This window comes from Oryx dammah, unplaced genomic scaffold (genome assembly GCF_014754425.2).
Source record: "Oryx dammah isolate SB20612 unplaced genomic scaffold, SCBI_Odam_1.1 HiC_scaffold_28, whole genome shotgun sequence".
Classification (NCBI taxonomy): Eukaryota; Metazoa; Chordata; class Mammalia; order Artiodactyla; family Bovidae; genus Oryx; species Oryx dammah.
In genome coordinates, this window is record NW_024070212.1 from 38,957,840 (window position 1) to 38,975,660 (window position 17,821).

The following is a 17,821-nucleotide window of genomic DNA, read 5'->3' on the forward strand; positions in this document are numbered from 1 at the left end:
GAATCTAGGGTATAGATTCTGGCTATACTTTGAATCTAGGGTATAGATTCTGGCTATACTTTGAATCTAGGGTATACTTTTATGAAGATTACAGATTTTTGAGATCAAATCTGATTTGATTTGAATGCTTTCTCACTTCTATGCTGGAAATTTATTTTCAGTCCCAAATTCAATAGAAAAAAGAAAAGCTAAGCTACTTTAGTCATGCTGCACTTTGCTTTAATAAATTTAACTTGTTTTCTATGTAATATATGTTTGCTATTGATGGATTTTGTACTTTAGTGTTTTCCTCAAAACAATGAATGCATATTTTATAAATTTAGGCAGACAGAGTAACTTGCTGTCCCTTCTGAAGGGGGCTTTAATCTGAACAAGTGTGTTACAGAATGGGATAAAATGGTTAAATGATAAGTAATAATAAATGTATAATCTACCACCTCTTTCATATGCCAGTCTTCATAGAATTTACATTATTGCAGATATACTACTATTACTTAGAATAAGCATGGTATAGCCTGTTGATATTAGAAATATTTAATTTATATAATCCAGTCTTGTTCATTGTTTTATTGCTTTACTTGTGATCTTGTTCCATCCCTTTTCAATTTTAAATGGGACCTTTAGAGATAATATTAATCTTAAGTAATTGCTATCATCTTAAGTAATTGCTATTTATATTGTGCACATTTGTCTATAATATAACCAAAAATGTAATTTTCATATGTATTTAGTCATACTGTTACATATTAGATCTCTAGAACTTATTCATCTTGAGTATCTGAAATTTTGAACCCTTTAACTAACATCTCCCCATGGCCCCCAATCTCCAACCCCTGGTGACCACCAATCTACTCTCTGCTTAGGTGAGCTTAGCTTTTTTAAATTCCATCTAATTGAGGTTATGCAGTATACTATATACATTCCATATATAATGAATTTAATATGGACATTTTACAGTTGATTTGAATGGCAAACCGCTTAAGTTTTTTTCAAAGACGTGAATAATGACTCTTAAATGTCACCTACATTTTATTCCATCATACTGGGATTGATGAATGATTCATTGCTTTGAAAATAATGTAAATATAATATTTTACTTGTAAAGTTTTTTCAAGACAATTGGAAATATTTTCTACTTATCTTGAGAGAGAAAATAATTTATACATAATAATAGTACTAATAAATTCTTAGAAAGTATTTGATCTCTTCCCTCATTATGCAGACAATTACAAAAGTTAAAATATGTGCATATTCTCAAAGAATAAGAAATTGTGTACACAAAATAGTCTCTCCCTTGGAATTATGTTTATATTTGATTTCAAACCAATTCATGAACAGTGGGTTTGTGCCAGGAACATTAGAAATAGCCAAGTTAAAAATTAAAGGAAATTTAGGCCTCATATTTTTTTAATTAGAATAATTTTTACTTCAGAGTTTCTAGTACTACAGGTTTTGTTAGAAACATTCATGGCACATCAATGTACTCTATTACTTCACTTGAATGATTACTTGAACAGAATATTGTGTTTGTATGCATTTCTAAGTATGAAGAGTTAGTAACAGACTTTCACAAGAGAAAACCTATTAGTCTAGGAGGATTATTTATTATTCCACTGAGTCAGAAAATAGCCATCCATATCTATATATGGAAATCATAAAAACTACCTATATATATTGGAGAAGTATATATATTGGAGAAGGAAATGTATACACACACACACACACACACACACACACACACACACACACACACACACACAGGAGAGGGAAATGGCAACCCACTCCAGCATTCTTTCCTGGAGAATTACATGGATAGAGGAGCTTGGCAGGCTATGGTTCATGGGATTGCAAAAGGGTCAGTCATGACCTAGTGACTTAACATAATATGTATATATATGTAGAGAGAGAGACAAAAAAAGAAATTTTAATTAGTATCTAAGTATCAATATGCATCTTACAAATAGTCTTTTTGTATTTATTTATAGCTCCACTTTATACCTCTTCAGACCTCAACTAACATATTTGATAGGATTATCAAAATGCTACCAAATTGTTTGATTAGAGCAAATTAATATTTTAGAAAGAAAACATTTTAAATTGTTTAATCCATAAACTTAATTGTAATGTGAATATTGCTGCAACACAATACACAGTTTTTAGGAAACATATGAATGTCTGTTTTATGTGTTTTGGTGGTAACTTTGCTTAATGTTCTGGCTATTAACTAACTGATGAGAATTGTAGCATCCAGCATATTCAGTTCTATTAATATCTCCCCAGTTGAGAAATAAAAGTATTAAGGTCAGTAATAGAAAAAGTTCCTTCTTTTTATCAAAGTTGTCCCTGCTTTTTAAACAATATAATGAGTTAAGGGCTCGTTTAAAGTGTCATGGTCATCATTGAAGGCAATTTTACAAATGCAAAACATCGTTTCTGTGTTCTGATAACTCATTTCTCTTCTTTATAGGGTGAACCTGGAGAAGCAGGGAACCCAGGACCTCCTGGAGAAGCAGGCACAGGTGTAAGTGCTGGCTTATTGTCAATATAGTGTTTTAGGGATAAGATATTTCTTTCAGAGTATTTTAAACATGGAACTTAACTCCTAGATGCAATTCAGTTATTTGGTTTCCCTTTCCAGTCCATTAAGAATCATCACAAATGCAGAGCCTTTTTATTTAATATTTTGCCTATCCTCTGCATATTTTTGACTCACATGGAAAGTTAACAAATATTACATGTGCATAAGTTAGAACATTAAGAACTGTAAGATATTTATTGCACATATCTTTGGTGGACTATCCACAAAAGAAATGAACAAACCCTGCTACATCAAGTGATTATGGATTGTACTATTCTAACTTAGATTGGTTTAAACTGAGGGTGACCTTGACTTCCAGAAAACATTTGGCCATGTTTGGAGACATTTTTGGTTATCATTCTTGGAGGAAGGATAAGTGCTGGCATCTACGTAATAGGCACCTAGATGGTGGTAAACATCTTGCAATGCAGGAGACAGGCTCCCACAGCAGAGAAGTGCCTGACCTAATATGCTGAGGTTAAGAAGCTGTTTTAAAACTTGTAAGAGAATCAGGTGTTTTTCTTATGTTGTGTAGGGTCCCAAAGGAGAAAGAGGAGAGAAAGGAGAAGCTGGTCCACCGGGTGCTGCTGGACCTCCTGGTGCTAAGGGACCACCAGGTGATGATGGCCCTAAGGGTAATCCGGTGAGTGACCTCGGTCCTCTTCAAAGTGACATCTATGGCAAAGCTCCTTGAAACTTTTCATAGAAAGATTAGAAATCATGAGACTTTGGCCCATAGTTAGTGAAGTTAACTTTTCTTCATTTTATATATTCATAAGCATTCTCAATTCATACAATTAAAAAAAATTTTCTAGCAGAAGATATTTTATATGGTTTCGCCATGACTTTTACCTCTTAAACTTCAGAATATCATGACTTTATATGAAATTATTTTTCATTATTTCCTTTTAAAACATTATCTTAGGGTCCTGTTGGTTTTCCTGGAGATCCTGGTCCTCCTGGTGAGCCTGGCCCTGCAGTAAGTATCATGAGAAAACAAAATAATTATTTTCATGAGGAATCTTCCCAATTAAAAATTAAAGAAAAGCCTTAATTACTTCAGTGGATCCTCAAAATTAGGAAGAAAAGAAAGATGTAAACTGTAGCCACGTGTACCAGAACAAACATTTGTATATTTGAAGATAATTAGACTTGTGTTGCATGATTATTAATTTCTCTTCATTGGGTTATTGTTCCAGAGTTTGTTGTGTTGTACATATTAATTATTTGAGTAGCAGCAAAGAGTCGGACACGACTGAGCGACTGAACGGAACGGAACTGAGCAGCATTACTTTTATTTCAAAATTATAGGAGTTCTGCTTTTACCTCAGTCTGTTCTAAAATCTAAATATCTCATACTGCATCATATTTGTTCATAGTTAAAGGATGCCCTCTTCTTGTATAATAATTATGTCTTCCCTTTTCCTTATATTCAGAGCACACTATATATTTTTTAATTTAATATGAGAGAAATTTCATAAATTATATGGTAAGAGATTCTACAATTCTTAAAAAAAACAACTGAAAAAATATAACGATACTCTTGTGTATCAGGTAATAATTTATCTTAAGGACTAAGCTGGTACATCATATTTTTTTTTCCTGATAAAAGTGAGTTAATAGTGAGAAATACCTGGGTTCATTTTCTTTTGCTGATTATAGGGTCAAGATGGTGTTGGTGGTGACAAGGGTGAAGATGGAGATCCTGGACAACCGGTAAGTAAACACACTATTTTATTTAGTCTCTGCAGAGTCTCAAGATATTTAAAAGAAAGTAATCAGGCTCTCAAAAGCATAGCTAAATGTACACATATTTTTCTTAATGAATTATCAGTTATATTTGAGCTCCAGTTTAAATTCAGTCTTCCATGGAATGTCTCTTACCTGATGCAATTTAAGAAATATAAGCACAGCCTTCATAATAAAAACTAAAGCTGTATCATAATAGTGATTTTGTCACACCAGATCACATTCAACTATCTCTCTAGTTGTGCTAAATGGAAAATCATTTTAAACTCACAAGTGAGACTTAAATGAAGAAAACGGTTATCAGCCTGTTATTAGGATGAATTACTTCAATTTCTAACTTAAAGGAACTCAGCATTACTGGACTATTTTTTAAAATTTTTAATTTGGGAAATACAGCAGGAGGCTTTGGCCACATGTGGTTATTTAAGGAGGAAGTAAGGAGGGTGCTTACTTAACTAGGAATGAAAGACAAACTGCACTGTTAACATAACTTTGTCTCTAGAGTCATATCCGCTGGATGTTTGCAGTCAAAGATATATAGGCTTATTCTGTGTGAATAAGACTTGTGGGTCATATCCCAGCATGTTGTATTCTCCTTTGCATAAAAAAGAGTAGTGTTGCACAAGATCAAATTAGAGATATAGATTCATAGTTCACAGATGTATGTGATATGAATTGAATTATTAACCACATGATTCTATTAATTAGTACATCGATTGGATATTTTTGAGATATAAATTAGCACTTAAAAAACAGCTTTAAATAGAAGGAATTCAATTCCACCTTTTTCTTCTATTTATATGAAGAAGTTTTCCATATAAATTTACTGGTTGTAATTATAGATATCTGGAGGAAGTTTAAGTATTTGAAATAGGGATGAGATATTCTAGGAAATAGATGTGGAGAAATGAAAAAAGCATGTTGGTTTCAGTCCAGATTTTGAACAGTGCTGGAAGCCATAAAACAATACCCATAAAATTGCTAACAAGATATTTTTTCACATTTTTAGGGTCCTCCTGGCCCATCTGGTGAGGCTGGCCCACCAGGTCCTCCTGGTAAAAGAGTAAGTTTTAAAAATTCTTTATTTGAAATGTCTACTAATTATCCATTCTGTGCATAAATATATATATATATATATATAAGCTGTAGGCAACATTATAATGGTACTGAAATATATAAGTCCTAGAGAATAATTTCCTGAATTTGTCAAAATAATTATTAATGTAGAACACACTTTAATTGACAGGTTTAATCTGTCACCATGAAAACTAGTTTTACACTTCTCTGTGCTTAGATCTCCTCCTCTGTAAAAATGTCACAGGCTTTTTTTTAAAAGACTCTGCTCTGATACCCTGAACTTCAGCTCATGCTATTATCTGAAGTCCAGTGCTTCTTGAAAGAATTATAGAAACCTTATTACAGTATCAATAGTATGAGCTCAGAAATCAGCATGTTAGATTGCTTTACACTGTCAAACTACTTTGATTTGGAAACAATGGCTGTATTTTAAAAAAAGAACTATAGTGAAATATAAAAATCTTGTTCAAAATATTGGCTACAAGGGAACCTAGGAGATTTGTTTTATTTCCTTTTCCCTATTATTATACTGTTTTTATAATAAAATAATCCTGTAGACCGGCCTCTTGCAGCTCTTCTATCAATATCCAGTGCTCTCCTTCATCTTCTTTAGTCTATTTTTTAACCTATCCAAGAACAAAGTATGTGGTAAACATTAAAATATATTTCACAGTCTCATTTCCTCTTCAGTAATTCAAAAGCACAGAGCAATTGGGGCCACACTTGTTTTCTAATGGTAGCTTTATATTAGGAAGTATTCATACTATACATCTTCCTATACACAGAGTATGAACAGGTTTTAAATCCATCTCTCAGGATCAGAGGAGCCTGGCAGGCTACAGTCTGTGGGACTGCAAAAAGTCAGACACAAATGAAGTGACTTATCATGCACTCAGGATGTAAATTTGAGTCAATATTTACAACCAAACACTTCTCTGCCAGAATGAACTTAGTTTGTGGTAAATATTGTCTTTGAATACAATTTTATCCCACTGACCAAGTGACTGTTTTAACTTTTCTCCTCCTCTTCCTCCTTTTCTTTCTCATAAATATTATTATTTTATTTGTTTGCTTGTTTTCTTTTCGTTAGCAGGCCAAAAGCATAATCTTGATAGAAAAAGAAATATATCTCAAAACAGCCATTGGGCTATTATTCTTACATACATTCTCAATCATTCAGTTGTGTTCGACCCTTGTGACCCTGTAGACTGTAGCCTGCCAGCATCCTGTATCCATGGGATTCTCTAGGCAAGAATATTGGAGTGGGTTGCCATGACCTTCTCCAGGGAATCTTCCTGACCCAGAGATTAAACCCCATCTCTTAAGTCTCCTGCATTAGCAGGCAGGTTCTTTACCACTAGCACCACCTGGGAAGCCCAGAAATACAGCTTAGAATAAGTTAATTTCTTTGAGTCTCAATTTTCTCAATTATAAAGTGCGCAAAATAATATTCAATGCTGGAGTAAAATTAAATTAATAAATGTATATTTAAATCATCACATCTAATATTTGGATTTATCAAGAGTTCAAAGGGTGAATGTTGTTCCTAAGGAGTTAATACAAGTTTTAAATTACGGCATCATTTATAATTGAAACAAGCATGTTAATTAAAATGTACAGATAAGATAGACATTTTCTTCTAATTTCTGAGTTCTGTAAATTGACATGAAAGTTCATTAGCAATGAACTTATAACTTCATAATTAATTACATTTTAAAAGTATAGAATACTGTTATTCTGTTGAGGTGGATACATATTTGTATTATTTATTTATTTGATGTAAATACATATAAAATCATGTAACATAAACTGTAAAGGAATTTCCTATGAGAACTACTGCCAGAAAACAGAGCATTAAATTCATGATGACTGCATATAACTTCAATAACATGGATTTGCTAAGCAACAGGGATTTAGATCTAGTTTGAGAAATATACAAAGAAAGTACTTGGGAACTTTGTTGTATGTCTGTGAAGTCACCTTGTTTATGTACTGAAGGAACACAAATTCCTGAGCCTGAAGGGATACATGAAGTGAAAGTCACTCAGTCATGTCCAACTCTTTGCGACCCCATGGACTATACAGTCCATGGAATTCTCCAGGCCAGAATACTGGAGTGGATAGAATTCTGCCTTTGCTAGCTTTTGCATTCAGCCAGCAGGCAGTATCATCTTTGATGCAAGAATCAATTTAAAATTCCGTTCAGTTCAGTCACTCAGTGGTGTCCAACTCTTTGCGATCCCATGAACCGCAGCACACCAGGCCTCCCTGTCCATCACCAGCTGCCAGAGTCTACCCAAACCCATGTGCATTGAGTTGGTGATGCCATCCAACCATCTCATCCTCTGTCGTCCCATTCTCCTGCCCTCAATCTTTCCCACCATCAGGGTCTTTTCAAATGAGTCAGCTCTTCGCATCAGGTGGCCAAAGTATTGGAGTTTCAGCTTCAACATCAGTCCTTCCAATGAGCACCCAGGACTGATCTCCTTTAGGATGGACTGGTTGGATCTCCTTCCAGTCCAAGAGACTCTCAAGAGTCTTCAACACCACAGTTCAAAAGCATCTAAAATCACCCTTGTAGAAACAGCAAAAATATTCCTATATAATAATTATAATATCTGATCTATACACTTATGACTTAATTGAATATGGAATATCCTTACCATTTGTTTCCTGTTAGTTCATCTGGAAAGTATAATTTTAAGTAAGTTTTGATGTAATTTATGGAAATTAATATTTCTCTTATCCTTTGTTTCCTTACACTGGACACAACACAAAAGTAGATCAGTAACAATTTTGCTATAACATCTCATAGCAGAAATAACAATGAATAGAAATGTGTTGAATAGTATTTTACTTCCCTTAAGGGAATCTTACAAATGAATGATAATAAACTTTCCTGATAGAATATTGATCGGAATGTTGTGAGTAGCAGTGATATTAAAAAACATCATTCTAACAGTTATTGAACAGGTAGGAAAATTAAGTTGCCATTTGTAGTACATGTACCTTCTGTCATGCATTTTAATACTTGAGAATAAACATACATTTCCTTAAGGCACTAGAAGACTACAGTTTATATCAATAAGCCATTGGATTTTAATGCTCCAGTTATTGTAATAGCTGTTTGAAACCAAGAGCTAGTTCAAAACCCTTATACTGAAAAAAAAAAATCTACAGATGAGTAAACTGATTTGAAAATGCATATACTGAATGGAATTTTAAGGAGTTTATCTTATTTTTGCCAAAGGAAAATTGACAAAAATTAAAGCATTAACTGATATTATTAATTGATAGAAATATAGAGGAAATTTTAACCAACTCTATGTGCTCATATATAACATATATGAGCCTATGCCTTTATGCATGGATGTGGATGGTCAGAAGATAAAATGTTATAAGGAAACATCCTTTCCATATCGACCTACCCTAAGATAAAGATCAGATATTAGGTTTCATCTCCCTGTGTTTTACAATGTACTGTATTTGTTAATATTGTCTTCTTTCCTTAACCTTTGTGAATTTCTTAGAGTTTCACTCTTTCTCTTATATTCTCCATGCATAGTACATTTCTAGCATCTAATAAAGTTTTAATTATTTGCAGCATGTATGGAAGATTGGGTAAATTGAAGAATAATATTGTAAAAAGTGAATAGTGGAAAGGACTATATCGTATATTTTGAAAGTGAAATGAAAGTGTTAGTTGCTCAGTCATTTCTGACTCTGCAATCCCATGGACTGTAGCCAATCAAGCTCCTCTGTCCATGGGATTCTCCAAGCAAGAAAGGCTAAAGTGGATAGCCTTTCCCTTCTCCAGGGGATCTTCCCAACCCAGGAACGAACCCTGGTCTCCCACATTGCAGGTGGATTCTTTACCAATTGAACCACCAGGGAAGCCCAAGAATACTGGAGTGGGTAGCCTGTCCCTTCTCCAGTGGATCTTCCTCACCCAGGAATCGAACTGGGGTCTCCTGCATTGCAGGCAGATTCTTTACCAGCTGAACTACCAGAGAAGCCCATTTTTCTCACAGCAAGAAAAATCTTGCTTAGCAGTGATTACTGATTTACAAGAACCTATTTTATTGTATCATGTTTTATGAGACATTTTCCAATCAGAACACTCATTACTTCATGATAGTACAGCAACTAATTCACTGCCTTGAGTCCTTGCCTCTATATTTAATGCAGATATCTAGAAAGAAATGACTAAAACAAGTTTGTCCATAGACATTGTTTAGTTTTCTTTTTTAAGAAAACTGCCTATTCTCTTAGAAAAGTTACATTATCCATTTTCACTCTAGTCTTTCTTAAAAATAAACCTGTTTCATCTAAAAATATATATATATAAAGAATAAGAGAAAAATGGGGAAAATGAGATAAAGAACAGACCAAAGTCATTTAATGTGGATTTCCACCAGGATAGATATTAGGCATTCATTCAAAGAGGAAAGAAATTCTTTTGGGATGAAAAAACTTTCTATTAAATCACAATTTTGTGGCTGTGCTGTAGTTTACTTGTGTTTAAATTTTCTAGGCTTTTTAAACTCAAATTTTCTTTTCTCCCTTGCAGTAAATGCAACATTTTTGTTACATTTTAGATTGCTGATGACTTGCTTTTTCTAAAGCTGGATATTTATATATCTTCTGTATTATAAAGTTCATGGGTGTAAATTCAACCTCAAAGTTAATACCTTTATGTCACTATTGTAAGGTAAAATCTTCACAGAATAAAGAAAAGCCCATTATTCATTGAATCTCATTTCTATTCCCCAAATTATAGTCATTATGGCTATTTTACCCAATGTCCTTCCCTGATGGCTCAGATGGTAAAGAATCTGCCTACAATGTGGAAGACCCAGAATACATCCCTGGGTGGGGAAGATCCTTTAGAGAAGGAAATGGCAACCCACTCCAAGTATTCTTGACTCCAGAATTGCATGGGCAAAGGCTACAGTCCTTGGGGTCACAAAGTCGGACAGGACTGAGAGACTAACACTTTCACACTTGAATAAGTTAATATTTTAGCTGTCATGCCAATATTTTTAATTGATGTATAATTGACTTACAATATTATATTAGTTCCACTGTACAACATAGTGATTGGATATTTTATACATTATAATATAATCATTACAATAAGTTTAGCTACCATCTGTATACCAAAATATGACTCAACCCTTTAACACTAAGAAATATTTGAAGCTTATGCTTCTATGGAGAAGTACTCTTGTATAAATAGTATGAAATTCAAAAGATACACTTAAGTTTCAATGCCTATATTATTGTTAACAAATTACTGCTTGAATTGTAAACAAGAGACTGCTTACAGAATTTATACATTTCTTATTTTGGGGTCAAGGACCAAGGAATGTGTAATAATAGATGAAGCTACAGTGATAATACTGAGAAAATAATTACTGATGATATATTTGTTGCCTCTCTCAGAGATAAATGAGTTCACTGAACTCTGAATTTGATGAAGTGCTTGATACTCATTTTAAATGTGGATTTTAAAGACCAAATGAAAGGCTAGCATTTATTCACCAGTAGAATATTAATAAAGCATCTTGAAAAACTTCATCCTCCCTCGCCTTGAGTCCACCAATTAATATTGTCTCTTCTACTCTCCCCAAACTCCAATCTCAATCTTAGTGGATGATTTTGAACACAATTCATAGCAAAAATTAAATAAACAAATGAAAAGCAGGAAAGTCTAGGGGTAAATGAAATACTACAATTTCCTAGATATCATTATTTTTCTTTTTAAACTTCCTGTATTATGTCTGAACTTGTGTAAAAATTTTCAGCACAATTCAGATTCAGGTTGAATCTTAATGTTTGTTAAGTAATAAAAAATATCAATGAATTAGTGGAAATGAAATAAATATTTTATAATCCAGTCATAAATTTGTTATGTCTTAGAATGAATTTGTTAGGAATACATTGTTTATCCCACCACAGCAAGAAGGCAGAAGCACTCTTACTGATCGGACTGTCAAACTAAATGCCCTGCTTGTGTTGATTTGAAAGATTTCTAAGAGATGCCATAAGTGAAAATATCAATGGCCTAAATATAATGAATAGGAACAAAACTTATATACAGTGGGAATTATAGCATATTTCTAGCTTCAAAAATTTTTGTTTTCTTTGATACCTTGACTATTATATTGAAGTTATATAATATAAATGATTCCTTTTACCTATTTGTTATGAAGTTTAGAAATGTCAAGTTTTATATTTCACTGATGACCAAGAAAATGTAAGGAGGAAATCTAAATGTCAAATTTCAAGATCTGACCACATAGTACAGGATCATATTATAGAATATCTTTTTAGTTGGCTTTCAATTTTCTAGTTAAAATAAGTAATTCAAAAGATGGAGTTCATATTTGTAGTTCATATATTAAAAAGTATGAAATAATCTGTTGAAATGATATTTGCAAATGTATTTTGAAAGTCAGTTTTATTTGTCTCAATTCTTAAGTTGCCAACAGGGTGAAAAATATTGGTAAATACTTTAATTGAATTTATATAGAATAACAATAACCAATCATTTTAGTAATAATAAAAGCAATAACTAATATTTGTAGTGTTTTTATGTCTCAGGTACTGTTATACACCCTTTAAATTTATCAGTTCATTGAATTTTTATGATGATGCTGGGAGATAGCTGCTATTATAATACACATTATGCAGAGAAGTAAACTGAATCACTCACAGTAACTGGCCAAAGATCACAAAGCTAGTTGATGGCAGAGCCAGGATTTGAATCTAGGAAGTCTGAGTCCAGGCTTTAGCTTCTTAAACACCAGATTCCATACCTGTATTTGATACTGCTCTACTGGGAAGTTCACAAAATACTTCTTCATGTGTTGGATCATTTAAATTTTACAATAATTCTATAACAAGAGAATTATTATTAATAATATTTTAGGCATCACCGACTCTATAGACATGAGTTTGAGTATGCTCCGGGAGTTGGTGATGGACAGGGAAGCCTGGCGTGCTGCAGTCCATGGTGTTGCAAAGAGTCAACCACTACTGAGCGACTGAACTGAACTGAACATTTTAGGATGAAAGAAATCAAGTTCAAAAATACTAATAATTGGTTGAAAGTCACATAGCTAATAAAAAAGAACTGAAGAGAAATAGGTAGACCAATACCTACCTCACAAAGACAGAAAACTATGTCTGTGTGTGTATGGAGGAACATTATGAAATAATGCATTATGAAATACTAATTAGCATTTCTCCAATAGCAATCTATGCAGCTATACAAAAGTTATGCAAATAGCAGTATATCTTGTTAAGTTTTTGGATGACATATGGAGTGTGAAGATTTTTTTCTGTTTTCTCTAATACTAGGTTTGTGAAAGTCATACTATTTTTATGCCACTAAATTATAATGTCAGAGAATAAAAAGTCAGTATCTGTTGACCAACAAGATTTTAAATGTTGTACTATTACCATTCCAGTTTGAAAATGATCTTATGAAAATGTGTAACATATGGATCTTCTGAGATTAAGAAAGGACCCAGTCCAAAACACATATAATGATGGAAGTCAAATCTGAAACCCTCAATTAATTTCTGACTATGCAACATAATAAATGATAACTGAGTATTTAACACACTAAGAGTGACTAAGTGTTAATATTTCTTTAAAATTTTTATCTTTATTGTTTCCTAACATTATTGTGATGTGATTATCTGTATCAATCTGTGCTTCATTTGTGCTTAATATTCTAAAATGTGTACATCAAAGGCGTTTTGAGTTTTCTCAGTTTCTTAAACTAAATTGCTATAGAAAATCACAATTTATTAGACTCTCACTAATTAAATTGGGGTATTTATAAATAAGATCTCAGTTGTACTCTTTTTATATGCTATATGTATTTTAAGTGCAATTCTGTGTTTGTAGGGTCCTCCTGGAGCTGCAGGGTCAGAGGGAAGACAAGGTGAAAAGGGTGCTAAGGTAAAACATACACTACGGGTATCATGTTTGAAAATCTCATGTCTATATTGGACAACAACTGTTTCAGTACTTTTCATAAAATAATAAAATGTCTATCCTCATTATTAATACATCCACATATTTTATTTTCTAACAGGGAGAAGCAGGAGCTGAGGGTCCTCCAGGAAAAACTGGCCCAGTTGGTCCTCAAGGACCAGCTGGAAAGCCTGGTCCAGAGGGTCTTCGGGGCATCCCAGGCCCTGTGGTGAGCATCTGTGCTGATAGTTGCCATTTGGAAAATAATGTCTTATTTCTAAGAAAAATTATGGATAAAAATATTTATGTCAGCATTATTATATAAATTATTGTATATGGTAAATACTATGTAATAATTAAAGCCAGAGCCCCTGAGAATATTTAAGTATGTCATTTATTTAATAAGTACATGATGAAATTCTATATTATAAAGATAGAATAGAACGCTAAGCCCTAAGATCGTAAAGATGTAATACTTTTATACACACAATCATCTATCTATCTGTGACTGTGTGTGTGTATGTGCATGTAGACATACAAACAGCAAGTAAAAAGACTCAAAAATTGCTCACAATATTTGTAGATGTTCTCCATGTGATGGAATCCATAGGTGATGCTTGCTTTCTTTCTTTTTTGCATTAACAAAATTAAAGAAAAATAATATGTCTGCTTCTGTTAATTTAAAAAATCTGTCATGTTTCTTTTTCCACAGGGAGAACAAGGTCTCCCTGGAGCTGCAGGCCAAGATGGGCCACCTGGTCCTTTGGTGAGTAGCACATTTTTCTGTTGTTAGAATTCCAGAAATGAAATTGTTTATAAGCTAGAATCCCTAAGATTTCATCTGGTAAATTGGTTTATAAGTTGTAGAGTATTCAAGGAAGTGTATTATTCAGACCAAAATAAAAAGAGGAAAATAATTCTAACTGATAAGTTACTTGGAAAATATGCCCTTGATCAAAAGGTCTTTCCTATCTTATGTCCATTTGATGAAAAAAAAAATCCATTCTGAATAAAATGCCACTAATGGCCCGGCCAGTCCTTTTCCAAATGTGAACGGTTCCCCTAATGCATCAATTACACTTAGTTTCCTGGCACTTCATTTAAAAAAATAGCATTGGCACAGGCATACAGTGATTCTTTCACCAAATAAATTGTTCTGTTCATGAGTCATATGGGCTGAAAGATAAAGCATTAACCCTTGATAAAGCATTAACACAGAAGCTTGGGTAATATCATAAACTGTATATGCAAACAACACACTTGAGAAATTCAATAAAGCATTTAGTTAACTAGCATATGGTTCATAGAGGCTATCCTTGCTATAAAATTTAGGCAGAAAGTGAGAATCCAAGACCTGCCTTTAAAATTATTGCCTACTAGGTGACAGATTCTATTTCATGGTAGAGATATTTGAACTTCATTGTCCAAAAATAGTAATATGTAAAGGGATTTATTAAAACAGAAAGCAAGACATTTAGCGCTATTCAGGTATAATGTGGAGAAGGCAATGGCACCCCACTCCAGTACTCTTGCCTGGAAAATCCCATGGATGGAGGAGCCTGGTAGGCTGCAGTCCGTGGGGTCGCTGAGTTGGACACTACTGAGCGAGTTTACTTTCCACTTTTCACTTTCATGCATTGGGGAAGGAAATGACAACCCACTCCATTGTTCTTGCCTGGAGAATCCCAGGGGCGGGGAGCCTGGTAGGGGGCCGTCTATGGGGTCGCACAGAGTCGGACACCACTGAAGTGACTTAGTAATAGTAGTAGCAAGTATAATGTGTCTGTATGTGCTCGGTTGCTCAGTTGTGTTCAACTCTGCAAGCTCATGGATTGCAGCCTGCCAGGCTCCTCTGTCCGTGGGATTACCAGGCAAGAATACTGGAGTGGGCTGCCATCTCCTCCTCCAGGGGATCCTCCCGACCCAGGGATCAAACCCACATTTTCTGCATTGGCAGGTGGATTCTTTCGCCCTGAGCCACCTGGGAAACCCCTCAAGTATAATGTATATCAGTTTAAATAGTCAGGTTTGTCTATAGAAATTTTACAAAACTGCTTCTCATGAGTATATTAACTACCTCAGATATATGTATGTGCTGAAAAAGGCATCGAAACTAGTATCTGCAATCTTAATCATTCAGGCGAACTTGGCCTTTTTTTTTTTTTTTTTTTGTAAAAATATCACAAAAATTTCCTCTAACATTCCAAGTATAGTGTTATGGAGATTATTTTTAACTTGCTTTGAAAAGTTAAAGATCACTTATTTTAATAAATAGATCAGAGTTATCAGATTTTGAGGGGATTATCAACTCTGCACATGACCCACTGGCTTTGGAACAGGGACTTGACAAAATAAGATCAGTTCCATGCCTGCATCGCTATTGAGAGAATACTCTTCTTAGATATGCTAAATTCTTAGTGCACAGAGTCATAGCCTCGGAAAAAAATACTCCACCTTAATACCACCCTAAAATTTGCCAAAGATTTTTTTTTGGTTATTTCAGATTTTCCAGTAAGTATTCTGACCTTTTTCCAGATGTAATAAAAAGCATCAAGCTCGAGATTTCCTTCAGCTAATATTAAAAATAAAACCATCAGACGTACCACCTGATTCTAGCTTGCAAAAGTTTATAATTCTGAATGTTAGCTAAATAACTCACACCCTTTTCCACAGTAAAATGGAAAGCAACAGAAATGAGCAACATGGGTGCCATTCCTTTTTCTGGCTGCTTTTTTTTCATTTTATCAGAGAGTATTTAGAATGCGAATCTGTTGTAGCTTTTTCATACATTCAAACAGTTTGTGCTAATTTTGATGAAAATGCTACTTGGTCTTCAGTAGATGAGGATGAGTGGAGAAATCATCTTCAGGATGCATTTTATAACAATTTAATGAACTTTTCAGTTCAACTAAGAAATACATGTTCTAGTAGGCAACTTTGGATTTGAATGAGAAGTAGCATATCATGATTAGAGGTTAAGGTCATCAACTCTCAACCTGAATGAATTTTAAGAAAGTTATTCTAATTTTTTAAGCTTTAGGTTTTTCATCTGTAAAATGAGACTTTAAGTAGCATCTATCTTATAGGATATTATGAGGTTAAAATGAATTAAATGGGGATATTAATACATTTTTATCCATGGGGTTCTTAACGTTGATTAAACAAACTATTCCTAAAAAAATAAATAAATAAATAAAACTGAAGCAACTTAGACCATTTGCTATATAAGTAACAATTTAACAACTTGATATTAATATTTGGATTGGAAATTCTTTGGGCTATAGTGAAACAAACATTTCGTTTCTACCTCACAGTATGTGGGCTTCCCGGGTGGCTCAGATAATAAAGAATGTGCCTGCCATGCAGGAGACCTGGGTTCGATCCCTGAGTTGGGAACATTCCATGATGAAGGGAATGGCAACCCACTCCAGTATTCTTGCTTGGAAAATTCCATGGACAGAGAAGCCTGGTGGTTACAGTGCATGGGGTTGCAAAGAGTCAGACTCAACAGTAACTAACATCTCACTATATGTAGTTCTTTCATAGGCCTAGTTTTTCTTTAATATCCCAATTCTCTGACACAGTTATTATTATATTTATAAATAAAGCTCTGATATAAGAAAGAACAAACATTTTAAAATTCATAAAATGATAACTGGTATCTCACCATTCTATATGATCAGCTCTACTAGAGTTTATATATGGTACAATGTTTACTTATTACTTCAAAATTACATATTTCTCATGGCAAAATTCAAGCTTCTACATATGCATGAGTTTTAGATACAGTTAAATATTCAGAACCATCATATGGAACTGAAAGTAGATAAACAGTATGTGTGAAAGCTAAAAGAAAGCTAAAGACAATGATGAGATTGTATAAAGAAATTTGAGAGTTTTTGAAGTTGAACTTTTTTATTGTGTTGTTTTTGTTTTGTTTTGTTTTTCAGAAAATAGAAAAAATCATATGGTAATAAAATTGAGTGCTTTAGAGAACTTTAGAGCAATATAGTAATAATTGCTATATTCTCCTCTCTGCCACATAGTCAAACATGATTTAATAATTTTATATTAATTTTTATTTTGCTTTTTAAAGGCATAATTAGTATCTATCTTAAATATTTATTTTGTTTCATAATCTTTTATTTTAAGAACTATTTGTTCCAGTGTACCTGAAAATTTGTTTAGTATTTTTACAAGTTTACCTTATCATACATTAATTCTTTTTCATGCTGATAACATTATTTTTTAAGCCATAATTGCTGAACAAATGGTAGGATGGGTTACTGAATTATATTTTAAATTTTTAAATGCTACTTTTAACTTATCTGTAAACAGGCTTGAGATGTGTAGTATTCCATAATGATTAAACAGGTTTAAATCACAAAACATTTGCTTTTCACCAAATTAAATGTTATTTTACAATAC

At 33.3% G+C, this 17,821-nt stretch overlaps 1 protein-coding gene across 4 annotated transcripts in view; it reads left to right on the plus strand.

Annotated features, from left to right (window-relative positions):
- COL11A1 (collagen type XI alpha 1 chain) overlaps window positions 1-17,821 on the plus strand; it is a 223,231-nt gene that overhangs the window by 187,386 nt on the left and 18,024 nt on the right. For all 4 annotated transcript variants that reach the window (XM_040232197.1, XM_040232199.1, XM_040232200.1 and 1 more), the window contains 8 exons: window positions 2,468-2,521; window positions 3,114-3,221; window positions 3,504-3,557; window positions 4,241-4,294; window positions 5,337-5,390; window positions 13,325-13,378; window positions 13,515-13,622; window positions 14,106-14,159. In XM_040232197.1, the coding sequence (XP_040088131.1) occupies window positions 2,468-2,521; window positions 3,114-3,221; window positions 3,504-3,557; window positions 4,241-4,294; window positions 5,337-5,390; window positions 13,325-13,378; window positions 13,515-13,622; window positions 14,106-14,159 (540 nt within the window). The remainder of the gene's footprint in view (window positions 1-2,467; window positions 2,522-3,113; window positions 3,222-3,503; window positions 3,558-4,240; window positions 4,295-5,336; window positions 5,391-13,324; window positions 13,379-13,514; window positions 13,623-14,105; window positions 14,160-17,821) is intronic.